Genomic DNA, 27,738 nt, shown 5'->3' on the forward strand with positions numbered 1-27,738 from the left:
TGCAAGGTTGGTTCAACATACGCAAATCAATAAATGTGATACACCATATTAATAAACTCAAACACAAGGACCATATGATCATATCTATAGATGCTGAAAAAGCATTTGATAAAGTTCAGCACTCATTCATGACAAAGACCCTCTATAAGTTCGGTATAGAGGGAAAATATCTCAACATAATTAAAGCCATATATGCCAAACCCACAGCCAATATCATCCTGAATGGGGAAAAGCTGAAAGCTTTTCCTTTAAGAACAGGCACTAGACAAGGATGCCCACTCTCACCACTCCTATTCAACATAGTGTTGGAAGTACTAGCCAGAGCAATCAGAGAAGAGAAGGAAATAAAGGGAATCCAGATTGGAAAAGATGAAGTCAAACTGTCCCTGTTTGCAGATGACATGATCCTATATATCGAACAGCCTAAAACCTCTACAAAAAAACTGTTGGAATTGATAAATGATTTCAGCACAGTAGCAGGATACAAAATCAACACACAAAAATCAGTAGCATTTCTTTTCTCCAATAGTGAACATGCAGAAGGAGAAATCAAGAAAGCCTGCCCATTTACAATAGCCACCAAAAAAATAAAATACTTAGGAATTGAGTTAACCAAGGAGGTGAAAAATCTCTATAATGAGAACTACAAACCACTGCTGAGAGAAATTAGAGAGGATACAAGAAGATGGAAAGATATTCCATGCTCTTGGATTGGAAGAATCAACATAGTGAAAATGTCCATACTACCCAAAGTGATATACAAATTCAATGCAATCCCCATCAAAATTCCAAAGACATTTTTCTCAGAAATGGAAAAAACTATTCAGACATTTATATGGAACAATAAAAGACCACGAATAGCCAAAGCAATGCTCAGCAGAAAAAATAAAGCTGGAGGCATAACACTACCTGACTTTAAGCTATACTACAAAGCTATAATAACCAAAACAGTATGGTACTGGCATAAAAACAGACATACTGACCAATGGAATAGAATAGAGAATCCAGAAATCAACCCACACACTTACTGCCATCTGATCTTTGCCAAAGGCACCAAGCCTATTCACTGGGGAAGGGACTGCCTCTTCAGCAAGTGGTGCTGGGATAACTGGATATCGATATGCAGGAGAATGAAACTAGATCCATACCTCTCACCGTATACTAAAATCAACTCAAAATGGATTAAGGATTTAAATATACACCCTGAGACAATAAAACTTCTTAAAGAAAACATAGGAGAAACACTTCAGGAAATAGGACTGGGCACAGACTTCATGAATACGACCCCAAAAGCACGGGCAACCAAAGGAAAAATAAACAAATGGGATTATATCAAACTAAAAAGCTTCTGCACAGCAAAAGAAACAATTAAAAGAGTTAAAAGACAACCAACAGAGTGGGAGAAAATATTTGCAAAATATACATCTGACAAAGGATTAATATCCAGAATATATAAGGAACTCAAACAACTTTACAAGAAGAAAACAAGCAACCCAATTAAAAAATGGGCAAAAGAGCTAAGTAGGCATTTCTCTAAGGAAGATATCCAAATGGCCAACAGACATATGAAAAAATGCTCAACATCACTCAGCATCCGGGAAATGCAAATCAAAACCACATTGAGATACCATCTAACCCCACTTAGGATGGCTAAAATCCAAAAGACTATGAACGATAAATGCTGGCGAGGTTGCGGAGAAAAAGGAACTCTCATACATTGTTGGTGGGACTGCAAAATGGTGCAGCCTCTATGGAAAATGGTATGGAGGTTCCTCAAACAATTGCAGATAGATCTACCATACGACCCAGCTATCCCACTGTTGGGAATATACCCAGAGGAATGGAAATCATCAAGTCGAAGGTATACCTGTTTCCCAATGTTCATCGCAGCACTCTTTACAATAGCCAAGAGTTGGAACCAGCCCAAATGCCCATCATCAGATGAGTGGATACGGAAAATGTGGTACATCTACACAATGGAATACTACTCAGCTATAAAAACGAATGAAATACTGCCATTTGCAACAACATGGATGGACCTTGAGAGAATTATATTAAGTGAAACGAGTCAGGCACAGAAAGAGAAATACCACATGTTCTCACTTATTGGAGGGAGCTAAAAATTAATATATAAATTCACACACACACATACACACACACACACACACACACACACACAAACCGGGGAGGGGGGGAAGAAGATATAACAACCACAATTATTTGAAGTTGATACAACAAGCAAACAGAAAGGACATTGTTGGGGGGGAGGGGGGGAGGGAGGTTTTGGTGATGGGGAGCAATAATCAGCTACAATGTATATCGACAAAATAAAATTTAAAAAAAAAAAAAAAGAAAAGAAATTATTTCCTACTGGAGAGGACAGGAAAAATGTCTGGAAGATATTGTGGCTGGGCAGTATTTCTTATCATTCACGATGCTGTAGACTTACCCTCCATTTCCACATCTTCAGAATAAGGTGCTGGGCCTGGAGGCGAACACCTGATCAGAAATATTTAAAAAATAAGCCTAGGAGAAAAATTATCCTGTGTCATAGAATGACATAGAAAGAAAAGGTGGAAGTGACAAGCATAGGAAAAGTTGTACAAGAACATAAAGCAGTGAAGGAGATATAGCATTATTATTATAATAAATATAAGAAAGTTTGAATATTGATAGTAATAATCTTCATTATCATCATTGCTATTGTATTATTTTTAAAATCTGATTTTAAAGCAACCCAAGGCAATATGCATGTTTCCCTAAACTTCAAGAAATAGAAAAATTGTTTTGCTAGAAACATTTAGACTGTAAAGGCTTTTTCTAAAATGTAGATTGAGGGGCGTGTGTATGTGCATTTTTCTTCTTACTAAATCATATGTAATCAAGCACCTACTACTGAAATGAGTCATAACTTAAATTTGTAGTGTGTATTTAGATCAGTGCTTTACAGGGCAGTTTCATATTCGTTATAAATCCTAAACAGTACATTGGCATGGGCTAATAATTTTCTTACTCTCTGTTCTTAGGGTGAAGCAGCAACTGCCGAATTTTTGAGACAGCTCACGGCTTAGAGGAAGGCTCATCTAAATAAAGGCCAGCTAAAGTGACATTGCAGGGATTTAATCCTTCTCTGGCTGCCCGTGTGACCAGAAGGCTGATTTGCAAGTTTCTTCTTTCCTGGGGTCCAGATTATTAGGTTTCCAGGGCCCTGCAACTTGAAAGTGAGAGCAGCACAAGATGAAGAGTGTCGAACAGAAGCACCAGCAGCGGGGGCTGGGGGGCCTCCGCGGGGCTTGTACACACCAGAGTGCAAGATTCTCTGGGCATCAAAGGAAATAGCAAACTGGAACCTTTGTCCTGGAACACAGCCACCGACCACAGAGCATCAGATTCCACGTTCGCCACCAAGTTGCTGGAGTCCGATGGGGAAGTGCTGTGGTAGCTGGACGTGTGCTAGTTAACTGTGCAGTCACAGCCTGGGAGTCCCACCTGAGGGAAGGTGGGAAATGCCTCGAGTGACGGGGGAGGCTCTCGGCCGGGCTGGGCAGATGCCGACCTCTCACTGAAGACAAGCGGGAGGCTGCTCAGCAAGGAGGTTTGCCCGGCTCGCAGGACAGCAGGACAGCTGTCACGGACCCTGGGCTCTGACAGCCCTCGGCCAGCATCTCCCGCCAGCTGGGCCTCTCCGCCCTCCGCACTTGCCCTTGATCGGTGGCTCTTCGCTGCGATGGAGACGTGAGGCTGGGTGGACGATGACTGCGGTGTACGTGAATGGAGGCGGCCTGCTGAGCCCCCAGTGTGCCAGGTGGGATCGGCGCGAGAGCGGGGACAGCGGCTGTCAGGCGGAGTGCGGCAAGGACGGCGAGGAGGGACAGCTCCGCCAGCTGACGCCTTTCGAGAAGCTGACCCGGGACATGTCCCAGGATGAGAAGGTGATGAGGGAGATCACGCTGGGGAAACGGATAGGCTTCTACCGAATTCGAGGGGAGATCGGAAGTGGAAACTTTTCCCAAGTCAAGCTCGGAATTCACTCCCTGACCAAAGGTAGGATCTGACTTCCAAGGATCACCTGTGGTGTTGGGACCTAGTGTGGGATGAGGTAAGGAGGGCAGGGCCAAGGAAGCAAGAGAAATGACAGCAGCTGAGCCCCTGTGCTGCCGCCTCCCATCCTCATCTGTTAATTTTCATAGTAACACGTGGGGTATTTTTATTTCCACTTTACAGATAGGGAAACTGAGATCGAAAGAAGTTAAACGTAACTTCAGCAATTTAATCTTAGATGTTTCGACTCCAAAACCTCTCCCACTATACCATGCAGATAAACGCACTCAAACGTGAGGGCAATCTGTCCTCTCCAATTAGGCCTTTGAGAAGTGGAGTGCAGTGTGGCTTGGTTTCAAGGCAACACATATCCCAAACTCATGTTTATAGCTTCTATTTACATTTGTGTGGCAGTAGCAGTGGCACAGAGTGGCAAAGGAGACCTCCCGGATGGCCACTGTCTGCAGACAGCAGGGTCCAGGCCACTATCTCTGATTAGCAGCGTCCAGTTTCCTGTCCTAACCAGAGGCTGCTACTTCTGTTCTATATGGGGAAAAGGGATTTGATCTCAGGACCTTTTCTGCTTCAGTCTGTCCTGTATTCGTTCTCATTGTTGTGTGGTTACTCAGTGTGCACTTGCATGGCTACTGGTTATTCTGGGATTTGGACTAGCAGTGCCCACCACTCTGGCCTCAGACAGGAACTGTGTGGAGAGCTCAACACCCCTTTGCTGCTCCAACCCCAATGTGGGCATTTCCCCAAGGTACCTTTAATTTTCTGGAGCCTGGAGACTATCACAAGAGGATTACAAGACTTGAAAAGAACACATACAACTCAGCATAATTTACCCAGTTCCTGAAGCCCATGGGCTCTACCCTCTCCCGAGAGTCTCTTGCTGACATTTTCTGTCCTTGGACTCAGTCTGCTACTGTATCTGCAAGACCTCTCTCTTTTTGCATCAGAGTTGTCTTTTGCTTTCTTCTCCAACCCATAATCTCATGCCCCTCCAATCACTGTGTTTGGCCTCTATTGAAAAAGCCACAAGCACACATGTGCATATACATACACAACCTCCTACCCACACCTGCACGCGCACTCCCAAGTCACTGGAATCCCAATTCCCCTTCATCTTGCTCTTAAGATCCAGTGTCTGGGTTTATATCTTCACATCTACTTCCTTATCTGGTTATATTACAGTACTTCTCTGAGCCTCCAATTCTTCATTTATAAAATGCAACCAAAAGCAGTGCTTACTTCATAGGGTGTCATAAGGATTAATAAATAAGTGTTCAATAAATGTTAGTTATTGGTATTATTTTGCAGAGTTGCTTAAGCCTTGCCAAGATCAAGTAAAGTATCTTTATCACCAGAAGTTCATCTCCGCCCAACCCCACACTCAGACCAGAATCAATTCAGCTGCCATTTCCGACAGCCCATGGTTTACAACGCTGACAGCGTGTGGAATTACTTGGAAAGGTTTTAAAAAAAAAAAAAAATCAGTGCCAAGAACCCACCCTCAGAGCTTTTGATTTAATTGGTCTGTGGTGGGACTAGGCGTGGGTATTATTTTAAAACTCTCCAGGTGATGATAATGGATATGCAGAGCTAAGAAACGCTGCCAGGAGCAACTTGCATATACTGAAGACAGCTTTTAAAATATTAATTTTTTGGTGTTTGCCACAAATGAATAATCCAGGGATCGTTTGTATTTTAAAATCAGTTATGAGGTTTTGTGTCAGGCCTTTATCTTACAATTAACCTTCAAATTTTATTTTGCTTGGAATAATATTCATTTATCCAACAGTAGAGGCATTATAGGAGAGATCTTTAAAAAGTTCGTGGAAAGATTCGTATTAACTTTCAATTCTATTTTTCCATAAACTTTTTGAAGTACCCTCGTATCATGCCGTGGGAGATATAAAGATTAATTAGATACAGCATCCACCCTCAAGGATAAGCGAAGAAAAAACATACAAATACAGTACAAGGCTTTAATTAGGGATAGAATTTGAGCTATACCTCAGGGAGAGATAGGATTTTGGATAGGCAGTTATTCCAGGACAGAGGAGGGTTAGGGAGTTAACTAGGAGGAGAAAGTGAGCAAAAGCATAAACATGGGGAAATGATGAATAGTTCAGCTTCCCTAAACACTAGGCAATGGCGGAAGAAAGGACTGGAAAGCTAAGCTGAGGCTGAATCATGGTGGCCTTTAAACATTGTCCTAAGGAGCATGGATTGTTTTTCTCAGCAATTGAGAACCATCAGGGTTTTTGTGATTAGAACCGGGCTCTTAGAAGGTTAATTCTGTAGTGCTGAGAATAGAGGTTGGGAAGAGAGAGATCTAGGAGGCAGGGAGATGTCAGAAAGAGTTGGTGATCATCCAGCCAGAGGGGAGGAGATCCTGAGCTAGGATGGCAGCAGTCAAAATAGAAAAGAGGAGTTGGGTGATACTGAAGAGAAGAATCTGTAGGACTGGTACGTTACTATTCTCCAGACAAACAGAACCAATAAAATATATGTATGTATATATACACACATATATTTATACACACACATACATACATAAAGAGATTTATTATTAAGAATTGGCTCACATGATTATGGATGCTGCGAAGTCCCAAGATCTGCAGTTGGCAAGCTGGAGACCCAGAGAGGCAGTGGTATAGTTCCAGTCTGAAAACCAGCAAGCTCAAGACCCAAGAAGAACCAGAGTTTCAATTTGAGTCTGAAGGCTAGAAAGGAATCAATGTCCCAGCTTAAGACAGTCAGGCAGGAGTTCCCTCTTACTTAGTCTTTTTGTTCTATTCAGGTCTTCAACTGATTGGATGAGGCCCACCTACATTGGGGAGGACTATCTGCTTTACTCAGTTTACTGATTCAAATGTTAATCTCATCCAAAAACATCCTCACAGACACACCCAGAATAGTGTTTGACCAAATGTCTGGGCATCACATGGCCCAGTCAAGTGACAAATACAATTAACCATCACAGTTGGTAATTGATTGGAACTGCAGATGGAAAGATGAAAGAAGGGAGTGAACTTGACTTCCTTGACTATGCGAACCAAAAGGAGAGTCATGGCTTTAAAAGAAATAGGGAAATAGAAAGAGTGGATTTGGGAAGGAAATGATGAGTGAAAACACTGGTGTCTGGAAGGAGCTGTCTACATGGCAGTTGCATGCTCTAGTAAGGGATATGGCCGTGAGGTCAGACTGGGGTTTGCATCGAGGCTATCATGGAGGTAGATGGCAATCACTGAGGTGGACAGTGGAGAAGAGGGATGAGCAACCTTTCTATACCTAAATAACTATAGGCTTACATCCTGGTTGACATTTTATGTATATGTAAACATATAGATACATATGGAATGGTTTTAAATATGTCATTCATTCTTGCCCCATGAACACTATGATTTTTCAATGTCATTATAGATATATTTCAATGTCAATATATATAGATAACACTCATTTTTTAAAGAGCTAAGTATTCCATTATATAGCTCCAGCATAAAATTTTTAACCTGGCCCCTATTGATTACTATTTGGATTGTTCGTAAAGTTTTGCTGTTGTTTATAATGCTACAGAGATTACCCTTTTTCATACTTCTTTGCGTACTTGTATGATTTTCCTCTTCACACACTCCTAGAAGTTTGCTCTCTTGGTCAGAGGCATGCATTGAAAAATTTTAAAACATAGCTCCAGGTTGTAGGGGCAGCTTTTTAGTCTTTACTCATAAAAGTAGATCTAGATCTGTAACTCAAATCTAATTGGTATGGATGTCGCTGTTCAATGGTCTAGAGCAAGAATGGAAGACAGAAGACAAAAAAATATAGGGAGGTAAGAGGCCAGAGACTGAGACAGCAGACGTGATTAGGAATTGTAGTGAAGAAGTTGGATAAAGCCAAACCAGAAGAGGAATTCAGAAAGGAGTGTCCAGTGCAGCAGAGGGGTCACACAGAGGCTAACGTCTAAGCAAAGGCTACCGGATGTGGCAACTTCGAGCTCTTTTATGTGAGTGTGGGTTCAGGTGACAGACTGCAATAGAGAGGAGGCCGGGTGCGACGGTGGGAAGAGCATGGACTTCAGAATCAGAAAAATTTGTTTCAATTTCTTGTTCAGTAATTTTCTAGGCATCTAACTTTGTACATATTACTTAACTTCTTTGGTCCTCAGTTGCTTCAGCTGTAAATTCGAGATAATGATTCTTAGAATTGTTGGGAAAATTAGAAATAACATATGTGAAGTACATGGCATGTAGTAGCCACTCAGTAATTGGTCGCTATCATTAATACAACTTTATTTTTTACTTAAATACATTTATTTCAAAAGGAAATTTAAAATTATTACAGTAATGAAAAGCCAGCATTACTTGCTTAGAAAATAATGATAAAAATAAATATGAATAGGAGGTAAAGGTAAAAAAATAAATAAAATGCAAACAAACCTTTCCTTTAAAACAAAAAGTTTTAAAGGAAAATCACGAAGTAATAGAAAGTAGTTTTAAAAGCATGCTAACAAACAATCAGAGACTTTCTCTTTGACTTAATTAGGAGAATTAAAGGCGAACTGAAGTGGGAATAACATTTTTATGCTGTGATTCGGTGCTATTTAAGGTTGTTTCCATGCACTAAAATTATTTCGTGCCCCATGAGTGTTAATGGTTCCACTCTAGGAAATATTGACTTCATCCAGTCCTCCCATATTTTACAAATGAGGAAACGGAGTCCTGAAAGTGGCTGTCCCAAGGTCACAGCAGAGACAGGCTTAGAACTGGGCTTTCTCTTTACTCCACCAGGCTACCTCGGGATTTTGGTGTAGTGTCAGGAGGCAGCTCTTTCACACTTGGCCTTGACCAGCTAACCAGGTGGGTACTGCTACCTTCTTCACACCTATGGACACTCTTCTCCCTTTCAGCAAAACTCCCAAGGAGTGGTCTTGCACTCAAAATGTCTGTGGAAGGGTCAAGGAAACAGGAAACAATCAGGGAGCAAAGAGTACATAACCGAATCTCAGAGGAGCAGCCTGGCTCTTCTTCCAACTGACTTCCTGCCTGTCCTTCCTGTTCAGACAGTGTCTAACGAGATCTGCTGCCATGTCCACAGGTGGCAGAAGGTAGTGCAATACTGTGGAAAGATACTGGTGGTGGGGTCAGCCAGACCTGTGTTAAACTGGACAAGTTATTTCATCATTCTGTGCCTCAGTTTCTGCATGCATAAAATAAGGAAAATACATCAGCTGCATAGCATTGCTGGAAGGAGCAAATTTTAAAAATGTGTTGAAGATCTACCATGTGCCTAGACAGAGCACACAGTGAGTATTCATTAAATGCTGTTATTAGTTTGCTTTCAAAGAAGTCTATGTCCTTTAGGCCTAAGTCCTGCATCACTTGGTTCATGGAACAGAAACCTACTCAAATTAGCTCATGTGGAAGGGAGTGTACTGAGTACAGGGGAATTCTGTGGATCCACAGCAGGGAAGTAGAGCCAGGTCTCAAGATGTCACTCTCTCCATCCCTGCTTTCTCACAGTTTCTCATTTCTACTTCCCTTGATGAATCTGTTCCATCTTTCTGCTTCTTTCTGCAGAATGGCTTTCTACTCAATTATCGGAAGGCACGTGGTGGCCAAGATGGTTGTTGCCAGTCTCACATCTACATAACCTCTCAGCTTTATTGTCCATCTCCATCCCACTGGTTTCATGATATTTCAGTTCAGATTTTAAAGAGAGAGAACACGTTTGTTCACAGCCAACGATGATGGGCTACCTGCGGGTGAGCGTCATGCCTGTGTCCGTCGGCTGTAGCCCTTAGGGTCACATGGCCCACTACTCTCTCAGCAGAGTCTGAGCTCCAAACAAGTGTCTCTAGAAGGAGAGTAGAGAGGGTAGCAAATTAAGGGAAACATCTCCCACAGAGACAATAGCCAGCCAAGCTGAGAAATCTCTACAAGACAGGGGCAAGACAGTGTCCAATTCTGTAGACAGGCTCTTATGTGATGAGGACAGAAGAAAAAGGTACAATAATAACAGTTGGTATTTATTTATTTATTTTTTTTTTTAATTTTATTTTTTTTTTTTAAAGATGATCGGTAAGGGGATCTTAACCCTTGACTTGGTGTTGTCAGCACCACGCTCAGCCAGCGAGCTAACCGGCCATCCCTATATGGGATCCGAACCTGGGGCCTTGGTGTTCTCAACACCGCACTCTCCCGAGTGAGCCACGGGCCAGCCCCAACAGTTGGTATTTATGTAGTGACTTACTTCTTGATTTCCAAAAGCTTTTTGTCTGTTACATGACGATATTAACTTCAGACGAGTTCCTCTGAGTTTCAGAGAAGAAGGCATTTCCTGCTGTGTGTGCCTGTGTAGCCTCAGTGACATGCTGTCCTCAGGCCTAACCTGCCACAGAAGAGCCCTATAGCCAAAGATACAATGTCACCCCCAGGTTACAGGATGATATGTGCAAAAGGGAGTGGGAAAGCGGATAGCGGTTTCTACAAACATGGCACCCGTACAAAGCCAACTTGCCTGAAATTGTCATCAGGTTTTCTAGGAAATATGAACTGTCTGGATAAGATAATAGAGGGGATTCCCAAGGAAGCAGAGAGTTTCAGTGCCAGGGGCAGCTCCCAGGACAGTAATAAAAAAATAAATAAAAGGCACCAGCTGCTCTGGATCACTAGGAAAAAGGCTCCAATATGAGCCTCTGACGGTTGGAGTTTATTTTTATAGCTAACAGCTTAGATTCCCCTGGGCTCTACAAGCAGATAGGGCAGGCTGAAAGCCATCATGAGCCTCCTTTTAGGCTGATTAGAAATTTCTCAAAAGAAATGTTGCACTTGGCTTCTGAATATTTTATGCCCCATCTTTCTTCACAAACAAAAGCCAAAGAGGCAACGGGTGCCTGTGCTTTCCTCTGTTGCTGCCCTTCCTGACCTCTTCTTCCCTCCTACTCAGGTCTCATGTTTCTCAGAGCCTTTCTTCTCTCTTACTTATTTATTCATTAGTTCATTAAAATATATATATATATATGTCTATAATAAACATCTCCTGAGTGTATACTTTGTTCTGGACCTTACAGAGATGAATAAGGCATACTTGCCTGATAAGAACTCACAGCCATTTAATGCAGACAGCCAGGAGACAATTGATAAGTGCTGTCATAGAGTAAGGTGCCAAGGGTGTGCTCACCTGTGCCTGGTGGAATCCAGAAAGGGTCTTTTGAGCTGGATAGGCTTGCAATAGGTCTTCAGATTTGAGGAGAAATTTTGCAGGACACAGGAGAAAGAGACTTCTAGGAAGAGAGATAGGATGTGAAGTACGTGGAGATATGGACTAGTGTAGGAGTATTTGGAGATTTAAAAGTAATTCAGCAAAGCTGGAGCATGGGATACACCCACAGAGTGGAGGGAGATAAGGTGGGTGATGTAGGCGGGGCTTGATCATGGAGAATCTTTTTGCATATTTGGATTTTGTCATTTAGGTATCAGGGAGCCACTGAAGAGCTTTAAGCAAGCAATTAATACAAGTGGTTAATATGATATGATTTCAATGAGGAAGATGAATTGAAATTGGGGAGTGACAAAAATCAAGGAAGTCAGAAAAAAATATTAGTCTAATGGTCTAGATGGATGATGTACTCAACCAAGGAAGGGGTAGTGAGGATAGAAAGAAGGGGATGCGTATGAAAAATGTTTTAGAATACTGGAAAATCTTGGATCAATTGGATGAGTGACAGCAGGAAGGGAAGGGACAAGAGAGAGGAAGAATTGAAGATGACTCCCAGGTGTCCAGTTTTAATGACATGGCAGTGAACAGTAAATTATAAGAGAAGAAGTGGATTTGAGAGTAAAGATTTGGAAGCACTGACTCGGAGGTACATGGAGGTCATGAAATGAGCGAGTCTAACAGCCTTCTTGGAGTGCAAGAGAAAGTATGACTGAGAAGTAAAGATTTGAACGTTAACAAAATCCAGCATAGAGTGAAGATCGTGGGAGTCCTAGTTCCAAGCTCCTTGGTGTCAGATATTGTATCATATTCATCTTTAGAGTTCTCCCACACATGTTATAAATAATAAATGCACGACAAATATTTGGTAAGTTAAGTTAGTAAACAGAAGTTAATCATGAAGTCCCAGTAGAGGTGGGGGAAGAGATACTAGAGGGAGCGGTGCCTGGCAGTGCCCTGTACTGTACTCTCTCGGGAGGACAGGGCTGGGAACTACCTCAGTCTGTGGTGAAGCTTAACAAAGAAGGCTCACTGGTTTTAAAAAAGTTATCCCCCCTCTTTCATACATTCACTAGAAGAGCAACGTAAAATTGTGTTTTGTTACTATAAAAGTCGTTGATTGGTAGCTTTAGGGAATCTATCCTAAAAATAAGTTCTGTATTGGAAATACTACAACCAAAAAAATGTTCCTTGTAGTGCTATTTATAATGTTAAGGACTAGTAATAACATAAAATCCAACGATACAGGAATGGTCAAGTAAATTAAAGCATATCCAGTGGACAGAAGTTTACACAGCCAATGGAAGTCACAGTAATAAAGACTCTGTGGTGACATGAACGATGTGTGGGACATAAGAATAAATGAAAAGCAAGGTGCAAAACTGAGTGTACACTGCAGTGATAATACTTACTTTGGGTTCTTGTGAGGATTAAATGAGATCATTCATTCAACAAATATTTGTTGAGCACCTGCTGTATAACAGGCACTATTCTAGGGACTGGAGATACAGCAGTGAACAAAATAGACAGCAATCTCTGTCCTTATGGAGCTTGTATTCTAGTGGGGGAGACAGACAAAAATAACTTTGTAAAATATTCATTATGTCCTGTAGTGATAAGAAAAAAAATAGAGCAGGACGGGAGGTAGGAAGCAGCGAGAGCTACAGTTTTTAAAGGAGTTGGCCAGGGACAGCCATACTGAGGATGTGATCATTGAACTGAAAGAAACGAGGGAGCAGCTATGCATGCCTCTGGGGGAGAGCCGTCGGCAGGGAACAGCGAGCGTACAAGAGCTGCAGGATGGGGGTGTGCCTGCAGTACTCTCGAAACGGCTGGGGATGAGGGCAGAGAGTAGCAGGGACCAGATCCTGCAGGGCCAAGGATGTCACAGTATGGACTTTGGCTTTTCCTATGAATGAAAGAGGAATCATTAGAGGGAGCAGAGTAGTGACAGGATCTGGCTTAAGCTTTAATGGGATCTCTCTGGCTGCTCTGCTGAAAACAGACTGCAGTGGGCAGAAAAGGAAAGAGCAGTTAGGAGCCCCTTTCAATAACCCAGGCAAGCTCAGGCCAGAAAGGTAGCGGTGGAATGCTGAGAAGTGTCTGGATTTGGGCTATATTTAAAAAGCTGAAGAAAATAGAATTTTCTGACAGATTGAAAAGTGGAATGCAAAAGAGAAGTGTCATATACTCAAAGGTTTTTGGCTTGGGGCAACCACAAGAATAGAGTTTCCATTCCTGAAGTGGGAAAGGTTGCAGGAGGAGTAGGTTCGACTGGGGAAGATCAAGAGCTCAGTACTGAACACATTACCCTTGACATGCCTATTACACATCTGTTCCACTACAGAGCAGATTCTGCTGGTGCCTCACGCGTGTTTCCTGGGGCCTTACCATTTCAGTGCAGGCAGGTATGGCCTTCAACTGCTAGTTTCTCCATCTCTTTGCCTCTAGCCACTGGAGCCTGCTCTGTTGCATACATGGCAGGCCAGAAGTATAGAATTAACATCTCCCAGGAGTGGCAATCACCAATTACTGGGAGGAGTTGATGTATAAATCCCTAGCCCTCCCGCTCTTCTCATGATAAGACTTAGGCATGAGAACTCCTAGCAGGACTAATTGGAAACTTGCTTGGTAACACACCCTCTACTGGCTGCCTTTCCTCTCCTGTCTCACTTCCTCGCTCTACTACTCATGTGTCCTGGGATCACCTCCTTTATAAACTATTTGCACCTGAATCCCTGCCTCAAGATCTGCTTCTGGCAGAACCCCAACTAAGGCAACATCCGAGTGTAGACATGTTTGAATGGAAAAAACACAAACTGTTTTTTCTATTTTCACAGCACAACACCAACACAGAAGATAGACTTCTGACTTCTGTGACCAAATGTATGGGGATTTCTCCCCACTGGAAGCAAGCCAGCAATTCTGCAGCAGACACCAGCTGGCTGTCCTCTAATTTAATTCTGACACTATGTACGTGGAGATAGCATCAGATCCCATAGGCTGAGGGCTCAGTCCCCAAGAATACCCCCCACTTCAGATGCCAGTCGCAAGCCCAGACCTCTGGAACTTCTGACCAACCAGCTATAAATCGGGTTTCCCACAACCCCCTCCTTGGGTTCGATTAGTTTGCTAGAGCTGCTCACAGAACTCAGAGAAACACTTATGTTTGCTGGTTTCTTATAAAGGACATTGCAAAGGATACAGTTGAAGAGCTGCATAGGGTGAGGTACGGGGGAGGGAACGTGGGGCTTCCATGCCTCCCGTGAGCGCACCACCCTCCAGGAACCTCCACCTGTTCAGCTGTCCAGAAGCTCCCCAAACCCTGTGTTCTTGGGTTTTTATGGCAGCATCATTACACGGGCATGATTGAAACATGGACCACCATGTAGAAATGATTGGACAAACAGGGTCTGATCTAACACTAAAAAGGGTCTGATTCTTCCTGTCCTCTCTATGCAATATTCCTTCCTCCTGGGTATGGGACAGGACTCCTCCTGAAATGGAGTTTGTATGACCTACAATTAGCTAAGGTAGGTCAGAGAATTTCCTGCCTCGGGGAGAAAAAGGAGCAGGTGAAAGGAGAAGGTCAAAGAGTAGCATGAGCCAGGAACCGTGGATGAAAACCAGTATATAAATATAGTATCACAGTCTACTCCCTAGTTTTCGAACATGAATCCCTTCCAGGAAAAGGATATACAACCCAAAGATAAGGGCACGTTACTAGAATCCCATTCAGTCATTAATAATTAGTCCAATCTGTCATCATGTCATATGAATGTGTCTCGTAGGGTGAGGTGCTCATTGCAGGTTTTCATTCAATCTTGTCAGGTTCCAAAAGCAGAGTGGTCTTATCAAATATACAGCTTCGTCCTTCAGGCATTTGGTACAATTTAGCTAAGAGAAAATGTCATTTCTTGCTCTGAGTCTCTTTTGAGATTTTAATTAATATTGGATTTTCTTCAATTCATAACCTACTTATTCATTTTTTTTTTACCCTCAGCTACTAGTCTTCCTTTTGTCCATTAATATTCAAATCTTTTCACCTCCCTGCTGCTCAATATTGCCTCCAGCAGAAGAAGCACTGGCCAAACCAGACACCAGTGATCCCTGCCTCTTACCTTCCCAGAAGCCCTAATGGAACTACTTCAATATGCCAATAATACACCTGTTTTAAACTAGTGGCATCTATTTTCATGCCAATAACCACTGTGCCAAAGTTCTTCAAAGCAGCTGTTTTGTAAGTAGGTAAAACAGGTACTCTGTGATCCTTTTCTGTTCACTTGCCTGGTAACTTCTTTCTTATCTAATAGAAAGTCTGGCCAAGTTTGAACCAAAAAATGAATGCTGTTTTACTTTGGAGCTGAGATTCTTTCATTTTCTAACAACCGTTTTCATTACACTATTATTCACTGTAGAAAAAATAGAAAATACAGACAAGCAAAGCAAAATTTAAAGAAAAACCATCTGTGATCCCTCAATTATAAAATAACTATTTAAACATTTTGGTGACTAACCTGCCAGATTTTTTTCCATGCAAATGTGTATTTGCATTTTTCTTCATTCATTATATATGGAACATCTTATCATATCAATAAATAAAGATCGACATCATTATTTTTGATAGCTGCATGGTGTACCATGATAAAATTAGATGTACCACACTTTATTTTAACCATCTCTCTTGCTGAAACTTAAGCTGCTCCCAGTATCATGGAAGTCTTCTTACACATGCATCCTTGTACACGTGTCGGAGTATTTCTTTAAGATTAATTGCCAAAAATGAAATGGTTGCGCATGGGCGCGACCATTTTTAAGGGCTTCAATGCATAATACCAAACTACAATCCAGAACCATCGTACCAATGAACCCTCCCATCAGCAGCACAGTGCTAAAGTCCTCATGCCCTCCCCAGCACTCTGTAAACACTGACTACTGGTGTGTCATGTACATTACATTACGTGCCAGGCACCAACAAGTCAAATCAAAGAGTCCATGCAGGGAAGGGGAACGAGGGAGTCAAGATTTATAGGCCAGTGTGCTGAGATTACAGTATGCCAGAGCTCTGAATACATGGAATCTGGACATCATTGTGATCCTAGGACAGGTGTCATAGGCAGCTTCCTGGAAGAGGTTCATTCTGAGGCAAGCCTGGAGGATCATCAGGAATCAACTGAGTAGAGAACAGAGAAGGCATGATGAAGAGAATGATCCAGGTGGAGGGAAGGCCCCAGATGTGAATGTTTGGTACCTTTTCAGGGAATGACAAAAAGTTCTGTAATGTTTGGACTAAAGGATACATAGGGAGTTGGGGACGGTGGACAGAAAGGATGGACAAGAGGCTGAAGAGATAGGCCACGTCTGATCAAGCACGGCTCTCTGGGCTAAGCCTTTGCTTTATCCAGAACATTTGATAAACATCATCACACTGAGAACTCCCTTGGGAGGTAGGATTTGGTATCAAAACCTGGGTGTGGAAGACTCACACTCACCTGGGTGTGGAAGACTCACACTGATCCGAGGGAAGAGCACAGATACTGAATTCAAGAATTGCTTTGACGTAACCACTGATGAGCTCTGTGAGCTTAGAAACAGCCACTTGACCTCTTTTTCTAGTAAAATAAAGGGGCTGATCCAAGTCTCTTCTAAATATCTATTCTTCTTTGAACTCTAACAGATCCTTTGACTTTTTTCTCTTTTTTTTTTTTTCAGAAAAAGTGGCCATTAAGATCCTGGACAAGACCAAGTTAGACCAGAAAACCCAAAGGTTACTATCCCGTGAAATCTCAAGCATGGAAAAACTACACCATCCCAACATCATCCGCCTTTACGAGGTCGTGGAGACCTTGTCCAAGCTGCATTTGGTGATGGAGTATGCAGGGGGTGGGGAGCTCTTTGGGAAAATCAGCACGGAAGGGAAGCTCTCCGAAGCAGAAAGCAAGCTCATCTTCTCCCAGATTGTGTCTGCCGTGAAGCACATGGTGAGCCGGGGCGGGGAATGAGAGTGCTGCTGCCATTCCACCCACACTGGGAGTGCGGGGCTTTAGATGATCTTTACTTATGTGGCGCAGAGGGCTTCAGTCCTACAAGGGCAGACAGCAGTGCCTTCTGCAAGAGTCAGAGTCTGGCTGGAGTCATGCTCCACCCAGAGAGCTCCAGTTACGTGGCAACCACCTGGCTTCTGCAGAAGTCAGCAGGAGGCACTTGGAGCAGCCGATGAACATCACCCTCTCACTGGCCAGACCCATTTCTCCAACCTCATCGTTTGCTAGCCAGATAGCTGGCTCTTGCTGGGTCTTGGCCTTGCCTTCCACACTGCCTAGGATGCCCTCTCCCCTCTTGTCATGTCTCCCATTCCAAATCCTCGCCACACCTCATGACCAGCTCGGTTCTCTCTGTATGAAACTTTCTTCAGTGTCACATCAGCTCACACTGATCTCTCTCACCTTCAGCGATCCCCTGGCTCTTACTGGCTCTGTGCCCAGCAGATTAACACTTGATTATGTCATCCTTATTTAGTTCTCTGGTTATTTCTTAGATAAATCTGGACTCCTGGAGCACACTCCCTGGTTCCTCCAAGAACTGGTTCTTTTGTGCCTTCTCTGTTGTTGGCCATGTTGCTGGGCACACAGGAGGAAATTGACTTGTGGACCTGACTACCACTTTTACTGCCCTATTAGTGCAAAATTTTTGGCCACCCTCCTTACCCAGATTTCAGTTGAGTGGGTGTGTCCAACTGGCAGAAAAGAGACACTTGCCTGGGGTCTATACTAGTTAAGAGGCTTTTTCTTGTTCCCTTCTCTGCCTGGATGGTTGTGGGGGCAAAAACTGGGATCGGTGAACTCCTGGCCAAAGAATTCACGGGGGAACTAGTGACCCAAACTAGCAGTAAGGAGCCAGAGAGAAGAACTTGATTGTAGTGGAGGTGGATGCAATCACCAGCAGTCATTTAAGTGGCCCTGGCTGTGGTGAACTTCCCAGGGCCAGGGAATAAGCCACACACACACCAAGTAATGGAACCGATGGCTGAAGAATCTCCTACATTCTGCTTGGAAATGTAATCTGGTGGGAGGGCAGAAGAGAACCCAGCAGTAGAGGGTGCAGGTGTGAGTCCTCGGCTCTCACACCCATACACTCTGCCATTTCTCCCAGCTCTCAGGTCTCTGAAAAGGGGAAGAGTGAATCACAGATTCATTCACTTTTTATTGAGTTTGTGGGCCAGGACCATGCCAAGCACTGCTGATACAGCACCTTATACAATTCTCACAACAGCCTCAGCAGGTGGATATCAGTCTCTCATTTTACAAAAAAGGAAACTGACACTCACATTACACAGCTGGTATAGTTGAATCTAGAATTGACCAGCCTGTCTGCCTCCAGAGGCCCATCAGGAAAAGTAATATTAAACCACTTCCCAAGAGCCCTTGGGACTGAAGAGGTCAGGGGTCCTTAGAAGATTGTCTGGATCCAGAATGCAAGGGTGGGAGTAGGGAATGGGCTCACAACCCACAGTGGGACCTGCTGCTAGAACCTTGCCAAACACAGCCCCCTCCCTTTTACTGAATTCTGTAAAGATGAAGTCACCCAAAGGAGCATTGATGGAAAGTTGTAGGGGTGGGGTCTCCAAGCCTTCCTGGTCTTGGCCCCAGTCAAGAGGCCCCTCAGCCAGAAAAACCTATAAATGACTTCAAAAACTAGGATTGCTGTTTCATTGTTTCAGAATGTGTTGTTTTATACAATCTGGGTCTTATTTTGGGCACTAATTCCTAAATCCACATGTGTGGAACAGACTCTAAACCTCACCTCACAGAAAAATAGAACCTCTGGTCTCTTTGGAGGTGTGGGCATTGCATTGGGCTAGAGGTTGTGACGGGGCTTGTTAACATGATTTAAGCTGATCGCCACTGAATTTCTTTTATTACACCATCATCACGTCACTGTTACAAAGCAACTGATAGTTTTTATTTCGGAATTTTACTTTGAAAATGACTTTTCCCTATGTCTTCTTCCACAGCATGAAAACCAGATTATTCATAGAGACCTGAAAGCAGAAAACGTATTTTATACCGGTAATACTTGTGTGAAGGTGGGCGATTTTGGATTCAGCACGATAAGTAAGAAAGGTGAAATGCTGAACACTTTCTGTGGGTCTCCTCCCTATGCTGCACCTGAACTTTTTCGAGATGAGCACTACGTTGGCATTTATGTAGATATCTGGGCCTTGGGGGTGCTTTTGTACTTTATGGTAACTGGCACCATGCCTTTCCGGGCAGAGACGGTGGCCAAACTGAAGAAGAGCATTCTGGAGGGCACCTACAGCGTGCCCCCACATGTGTCGGAGCCGTGCCACCGACTCATCCGAGGAGTCCTCCAGCCTGTACCCACAGAGAGGTATGGGATCGACTACATCATGAACAATGAATGGATGCAAGGGGTGCCTTACCCCATCCCTTTGGAACCTTTCCAGCTGGATCCCAAACATTTGTCAGAAACCAGTACCCTCAAAGAAGAAGAAAATGAGGTGAAAAGCACTTTAGAACATTTGGGTATCACAGAAGAGCATATTCGAAATAACCAAGGAAGAGATGCTCGAAGCTCAATCACAGGAGTCTATAGAATCATTTTACATAGAGTCCAAAGGAAAAAGGCTTTGGAAAGTGTCCCAGTAATGATACTACCAGACTCTAAAGAAAGAGGCCTAAAGAAAGGGTCCCGTGTCTACAGAGGCATAACACACACATCCAAATTTTGTTCGATTTTATAAATTGCATTAGACTGCTGGAAATTAACCAAGATCATTGTTGCCACTTTTAAATTTTTTTACGGACAACTTGGGTGGAGACATTTTTGTAATTTTTAAATAAATTCAAATTTGAAATATGCATTTTTTCTCCCAAAAGTCTATTAGCTCAGATTCTGGCTTGATTTGGGATTTTGTCTTATTCTCAAACTCCAGCATTCATTTATTTAATCAAGAAATATTTTTTCAGCGCCTACTATGTACCAGGCACTGTTTTAGATGCTGGGAAAACTTCAAAGAATAAAACAGGCCAGGTCTCTCTTCTCGTGTGCAGGATATTCTAATACAGGAAAAAGGTACTGTTTTAGTCCATTTCTATTGCTTATAACAAAATACATGGAACTGGGTAACTTATAAGAAAATGAAATTTATTGCTTACAGTTTCAGAGGCTAGGAAGTCCAAAGTCCAAGGAACACATCTGGTGATAGCCTTGATGGTGGCAACAGTGGTGGCAGGGTATCACATTGTGAAAATAGTGGAGCAGGAAGAGAGAGAGAGACTAACCTCCTCACTCTCCTTTTAAAGCCCTCCAAACCACGCCCATGACCACCATTTTTAATCAATTCACTATGGCATTGTCCTATGATCTAATCATTCTTCAAGGTCCCACCCTTCAATTACCATAATAGGATTTCCCAGCGTCTTAACACTGTCACAGTGGGGGTCAAGTTTTGGGAGGACACTCAATCCAAGGCAGGTACTAACAATACTGCATTTGTATATTTTTTTTAAAAGATAAAAAGTCAAGCTGGCCGGTTAGTTCAGTTGATTAGAACATGGTGTTATAACACAAGGGTCAAGGGTTTGGATCCCTGTACTGACTGGCTGCCAAAAAAAAAAAAAAGATTAAAAAAAAAAAGATATCCAATGATGATAGATGCTATGCAGAGAATTCGAAAAGGGTGATCTGATGTTAGAAGCTTGCTACTTTGGATTAGATCATTAAAATGAAGTCCACTTTGAGTAGATGACAGTCTAAGATCTGCATAAGAAGCAGGAATGACTCCTGAAAAATGCCCAGAGCACTCCAGGCAGCTAGGGATTTTAGAATGGGTCCCCCCAAAACAGCTTAAAACAGTGGCTTCCGTGTAAAGTAGTTTACTTGGGAAGTAACACCAGAGAATAGGTATGAGGGACAGAGGAAACAGGAACATTATGAAGTTGGCCAGTGCTGCAAGTAACTGGTCTTCTGTTCTGCCGGATCCTCTGAGGAGCCTTATGAAACATATCTCAAGTGTCTGGCCAGGGTATGAAAGGGGAAGGCATTTATTTATCCATTTGCTTATGGCTACCATTGGTCAAGGGTGGCCCATGCTGTCACCTGCCCTGCATTTCCAGATTACGCTATGTGAGTGCAAAGTGGGTTCCCTATGTTTCCCATGTTTTGTGTCAAAGACACCTCGAAGCAGGAAGGAAGAGGTACGCAGCATTGGCCTGAGACAAGGTACAGTCAAACAGCACCTGCATGAAGTTGTCCAAACTTGCATGGAAATGGTCACTGCATCAGTGGCTGGAGGAAGCCGTGTGGCTGAAAGGATCTGAAGTGGTGCACAGAAGCTGTCTGACATGGCCCACCCCCACCATCTGAGTGCTCTACTCAGATCTGCCCTCTGTTAGATCCATTCCTTCAAGGTGATGGGACCTGGAAGGACTTAATGCTGTAGGTTAGGAGAAGGAGCTGCAGCAGTGGTTCTCAAGCTCTAGTGCATCAGAATCACCTGGAAGGCTTGTTAAAATATAGACCGTGAGGCCATCTCCAGAGTATTTGATTTGTTCCATCAGGGATGGGGCCTGAATTTGCATTTCTAACAATTTCTCAGATGATGCTGATGCTGCTAGTCAGGGGTCACACTAGAGACCCACTGAGCTGCAGTCCTTACTACAGCTGGTCCTGAGGCTATACTTGGACTCATACCTCCCTCCTCTATTACCCATTCTAAATTCCCTCAACTTTGGCCAGTATTTCAGAAGATCTAGATTGGGTAGTGTGGTCCAGACCTTCATCATCAAAGGTTCTGAGCTCTAGTTGCCTTGCCCTTCATGATTGCTGTCATTGCCTGTTCACCTTTATCATGAAGCCTCAAAGTGACACACCAATGGATCTCTTGGGTCCGGACATATTCCTCTTTAGCGCCTTGTAATAATCAGAGTCAATAATCCCCACCAGAAGAATACCCCCTTTCTTTGCATGCTTGTCCACTGGCATGGGGAGCCCAAAGTGATAATGTGACAGTTGTAGATTTCAATTCACTGGAACCCTTATTGGGTCCAATAATGAAAGCACCCCCCCAGCCCATGGGAACCAAGCCTCTAATCTAGCCAAGTCTAGGTTGTAGGAAAGAGGAATACAAATTCTTCAATTGAGTCAGTAATTGTTCTGGTGGGAGGGGTCAGTCCCCCATTTGTTCCCAGACCTGTGTATTTTAATGATAGGGGACATAAATCAGCCATTGTTAAAAGCACATATACTGAATCCTGGAGGACAGCACCCCATCCTTGCAGGTTACCATCTTACATCCAGTGCCTTTGCTGAGCCATTCCACTGTTCTATTTATACTGGCTGCTCTGGTGTTGAGGCATATGGAAAGACAAGGGGATCCTGTGGTCATGTGCCCATTGACCCACCTCCTTTATCAAAAAAGTGGACCTTGAGGGAATGTTATGTGAAATACCATGACAATTAATCAGGTGTTTTCTGTCTTAGCATGACTATATTGGAAGACACAGTGCAGATGGGAAAGGCCTAAGCAGGCCAAACCCATATCCTAAGTAGACGTAAATTCCAGTAAGGATGAATCACTGCTGTGCCCATCTGAATTTATGACTCCACGGATCTGATAATGCCCAACTCATAAGTTGACATCTCTGTTTGTTCAGTTGCTTGGTATCCCATAATCAGATACTCAGTATCTACTGAGGCCCAGTAGCATCCCAGGAGCCTGAGTAGTTCTCTGTTGCAGAAAGCATAGCCTTACTCCAGGATCCTACAGGCTTGTGCTGTAACCTTTCACTGGGGCTTGCCAGACACTCCACACAGTATTCTTAATTGCCACGTACACAGCCTGAGTAGCAACTCAGTTTGTGCTGAAGCCTGAAACTGCTGTGATCTTTCTTTTGTGGGATCCACTTGAAATTAGCAGCCCTGATAAATGGGTTGGAGGAATATATCAAGCACAATATGTGTGCTTCCAAAATCCAGAGGGACATACTAAATCTTATGTCTCTATCTTAGTGCTAAGTGGTGGAAGTTGCAATTGTTCTTTGCTGTAGAAGGAATATCAAGGCATGCCCCAGCTCATTGGTCCTCCAAACACTTCCTCAGTGTGGCATGCCCCTGATTCTTCATGGAGTTTATCACACACACACTGGACACATAAGTCTTACTAGGGCATCTGGAGTACTTCCCACTTCCTAACAGCCAAATCTGCCTAGCATGCTGTCACAATATAGTGGACCAACATGATGTTCTGCAGAATGTCAAGATGATCAAGGTCCTTTTAGAAGAAGAAAGACTTTGTTTTGGTTGCTGGCCCATAAGAAGATCTGAACCCTTGACCTCAGTGTTGTCACTGTTATCAACACCGCACTCCACCAAGTGAGCTAAGTGGCCAGTCCCTTTTTAGACTATATTGTGATATATAGCAGGAGATTTAACATCACCTTGGGGCAATAGAGTAAATGAGAATCACTGTCCATCCCAGAGGAATGTGAACTGCTTTTGATCCTCTTTTTGATGGGAATTGAGAAGAAATGAGATTTCCAGATCAGTAGCTGCAACACCAGAGGCTCCCAGCAAAGACACCACATCCAGCATGGCAGATACAAGTGAGACTAACAGTAATGTACCATCACCCTCTGTCATCCAGCTGCTCTTCTTCAGGGGTGTGATGGTAACTTTAACAAGATTATGATGAAACCCATCACCCTTGTGCCCCTTAAAAATTTTGATGGTGACACTGATGGCTGCATTTCCTCATGTGATTGTTCATGTCTTAACATTGCTGGGGAGAGGTTCCATGTGGCTCTTCCTCCCATAATGGCTCTTACTTCACAGGTCAGGGTCTAAGTATATTTATCCCAAGTATATGCCTGGCAATTGGGAAAATAATCCCAACGTGGGACCCATTATGAGATATACTTTGGCTGGAACTCCTTTCATCACCTGGTTTCTATAAGTGCCCATTTACACATGCAGCCATAATGGTACCCAATAGTCCTGAAAAATCTGGACATGTATACCACAGATCCCTGTGGAAACAAGGCCTTTCCTCAAGACTATTCCTCCCCTTCATTGTGCACTGGATCTGTAAAGTAACTTAGATCTGCAAGCTGGTTAAGGGACCATGATTTCTCCATTATGACAAGCTACCTCAGCTTACCAGCTTTCTTTTTTGTTGTTGTTTTTTGGTTATACAAGTCAAGTAACACTCTAGTCACCTGTCCTTCAGAACTCCGTAATCTATTAGGCATGTTCAGAAAGCCCTGCAGATCAAGGTACCCTGATTTCCACTCCAGCCTTACTATCCATGATATTATGTCCACCTTGCCTCTGACATTTAAGTAATAATACATGGCTTTTGCCATTGTAGATTCCCACCATCCCCACTGATAATAGTATGCTCAGTTCCACAGCAGCATTTCCTACTGTCAGCCCCTGCCTGCAGTGAGCAGCCACCACTGAGCTTTTCGCAGATCCTGGTGCATCCCTCACCAGTGCATTCTTCATTGCCTAAGTGAAGGCCACGTCCTCTTGGGAATGTAGTTCAGTGGTCATTCGGTATCATAAAATGAATCCATCCTAACATTCACACCTCCTGGAACTTTCCAACCCTTTCCTCAATACTATACCAAGGCAGTTCCACCATCTCCATCTCATTTACTATATGCCATAACCATGCCCAAGCCTCAGTAGCCATCCCAGCAGTAGATACGGACCAGCCTCAGGTGTCCTTCACTCTAGGCCATGGGTAAACGTTCCCATGATAATAAACTCTCCCTTATCCTGCCTTATATTCTTCCCTCAACCTCCACCTCTAGCCCAACACCCTCAAGATCCGCTCACACATTCTCCTGTTTCCTTACAGTACCTTCTAGGCAGGTTCTGCAGTTTCTTCAGTGTCTATGCTATCCCCTCCCAGCCGGGGTTGCATTTCTCCACTCAGGCTGTGTTGAGACCTCACCCTGGTTCTTGATGCGGAGAACAATGAAGGTACTGAAGAGGATCCAGAGGAGGTCAAGCATTGTCTTGCAGGCATCTGCCACACTGGAAGCCTTGGCAGGGTCTTCAGGAAAGGAAGAATGAGCTGCTTCCACCAGCCCCACATTAGGGAAATCCTGTTTTGCAACATTTTCAGGTTCATCCACCATATTCCTAACTTCAGTCTCAGTGTCCTACTCTCTTCCCATCAAGCCCTAACTTTGATAAAGGAGAATTGTCAAGACCTAGTTTTCTCCAACCTGACAGTTAGATTCCAGGCCTATTTTAGGTAGTTTTCCCTCTGCTGTAGGAGATAAGGCTCTTAAACCCTGCCTTAAAGGCCCTCTGGCTTCCACAGTGTGTCCTGAATTGACAGTTGGCTCACTTGAGCCTGTCCTTTTTCGGTTGTTGTTTTCCACGCTTCCAACGCAGTTGCAGGGGGAGGGAGGGGAAGCTTGCCCAATCCCCAATCTTTATCATTGCTCCCACACTGTTCAAGTGCCACAGGTACCACAGGATCCAATGCTTGCTTCATCTTCCACCTACACTTACAGATGACAGTCTCAGTAGTGACTGTGCTGCTGCCCAAATGCCACAGGTTATCACCACCCTGCTACCAACACTGCATCACTGTTCTCTCGATGTTGTAACAAATTACCACAAACTTAGTGGCTTAAACCAACACAAATGTATCATCTTATACTTCTCTGAGATAGAAGTCTAACATGGGTCTCAAAGGGCCAAAATCAAGGTGTTTTCAGTACCGTGTTCCTTTCCGGAAGCTCCAGGGGAGAATCCATTTCCTTGCCTTGCCCAGCTTCTAGAGGCTGCCTGTATTCCTTGGCTCTTGGTCCCTTTGCTCCATTTTTCAAAGCCAGCAACGTTGAATCTCTCTGACCAACCTTCTATAATCACGTCTCCCTCTGACCACAGCTGAGAAAGGTTCTCTGCTTTTAAGGACCCACATGATTAGATTGGGCCTACCCAGGCAATCCAGGATAATCTCTCCATCTCAAGGTCCTTAACCTTAATCACATTTGCTTTTGACAGGTGAAGTAACATATTCACAGATACCATGAATGAACATCTTTGAGAGGAAGCCATCATTCTGCCTACTACAAACAACAGCAGGGTTTGTGCCATTTGGTGAGTGAACTCGCTCCAATCTCTCATCCTGAGGGTCTGCTTTCTAGGGCCATTCTGGGTACCAACTGTCTTAGCCTGGATTCCCCAAAAAACAGAGCCTGAGACAAAAGCTTGCATGTAAGTCATTTGTTTGGGAAATGATCCCAGGATGCAGGATAGATGCACAGGAGGGAAACAAAAGAGGAAAGCCAATAAGGAAGTATTGCCAAATTGGCCAGTGGCAGCTGGTAGTTGATTCTGCAGGATCTTCTGAGGAGCCTTATGAAATGCATCTCAGAACTGTCTGCCCAGGGAATGAAAAGAGAAAGATTTATCCACCAGCCAACTTTCCACCACTGGTCAAGGGTGGCCCCATGGGCACCTAACTCCTTTGCACTTCTGGGTTGTGAAACTATGAGTACCAAGCAAGTTCTATAGGCATTTCACCTCAGTAAGGCCGAGCTGAAAGGAATGCAGCAAGAATCCAAAGGGATTATCACGAAACTAGTTGCCAAGCAGTGGCTGGAGTAGAAGGCAGGGCAAAGAGGATCTGAAGTGGGGCCAAAGGTTTCTGATGCATAGACCAAAGGCTCTAAGGCTGGAATAAACTTGGCATGTGTAAGGAATGGAAGAGAAGGCAGGGTACATGAAACATTAAGCTCAGTGAGTGTGGTACTCACTAAGCTGATGTAGGCAGGATCCAGATTTTACAGAGTCTGGAAGCCTGAATTAATGAATTTGATACACAGGGTAAAAAGAGCTTACCTACTAAGAAAAGTGGTCCAGGAAATACTTTATTTTTATTATTATAAGCTGGAGCCCTCATATATAAACCATCTGAGGATTTGTATTCATAAACTTCAGTATCAAATTACTACTTTATTATAAATTGGGGGAGAAAAAAGAAATCACAGGTCAACTATTTTCTCCCACCAAAAATTAAGAAAAAATGAGGAATCTATGACTTATGAGCAGTTGCTAGAAATTTTAAGGAAAGGGTTCACTTTTATGTCAAGATTACATAACTTTAAATTATTTAAAGATACTATTATATTCCTTGCTCTATCACCTTCCTCTTCAGTGTTTCTTTCAGGACACTCCAAATAGCAGACAAGAGATGAAGTGTTTGTACTAAATCACAGAAAGATCAAAAGTAGCTGTTCATATCTGTTGAGTTCAGTCTAATGTCAACCTCAAACTTACTCATTAGTGTTCATAAAAAAAAAACCCTGAACGAGGGAAAAAAAGTTGTGTACAAATGGAGAAAGCACAAATTCCATGAAAAAGGGGAAGAATATAACTCTTAAAGCCTTATTAATTAGGATCGTAGAATTTACAGTAGAAGTGACC

General features: G+C 43.3%; 1 protein-coding gene across 1 annotated transcript in view; it reads left to right on the forward strand.

Moving 5' to 3' along the window:
* The window catches only part of NIM1K (NIM1 serine/threonine protein kinase), a 64,378-nt gene extending 44,231 nt beyond the window's left edge, over positions 1–20,147 (forward strand). The window contains exons 2-4 of the mRNA XM_063088113.1: positions 3,027–4,044; positions 16,978–17,246; positions 19,280–20,147. Of these exons, the coding sequence (XP_062944183.1) occupies positions 3,753–4,044; positions 16,978–17,246; positions 19,280–20,029 (1,311 nt within the window). The 5' untranslated portion in view covers positions 3,027–3,752 and the 3' untranslated portion in view covers positions 20,030–20,147. The remainder of the gene's footprint in view (positions 1–3,026; positions 4,045–16,977; positions 17,247–19,279) is intronic.
* The last annotated feature ends 7,591 nt before the right edge of the window (positions 20,148–27,738 follow it).

Source organism: Cynocephalus volans, chromosome 2, assembly GCF_027409185.1.
Source record: "Cynocephalus volans isolate mCynVol1 chromosome 2, mCynVol1.pri, whole genome shotgun sequence".
Taxonomy (NCBI): domain Eukaryota; kingdom Metazoa; phylum Chordata; class Mammalia; order Dermoptera; family Cynocephalidae; genus Cynocephalus; species Cynocephalus volans.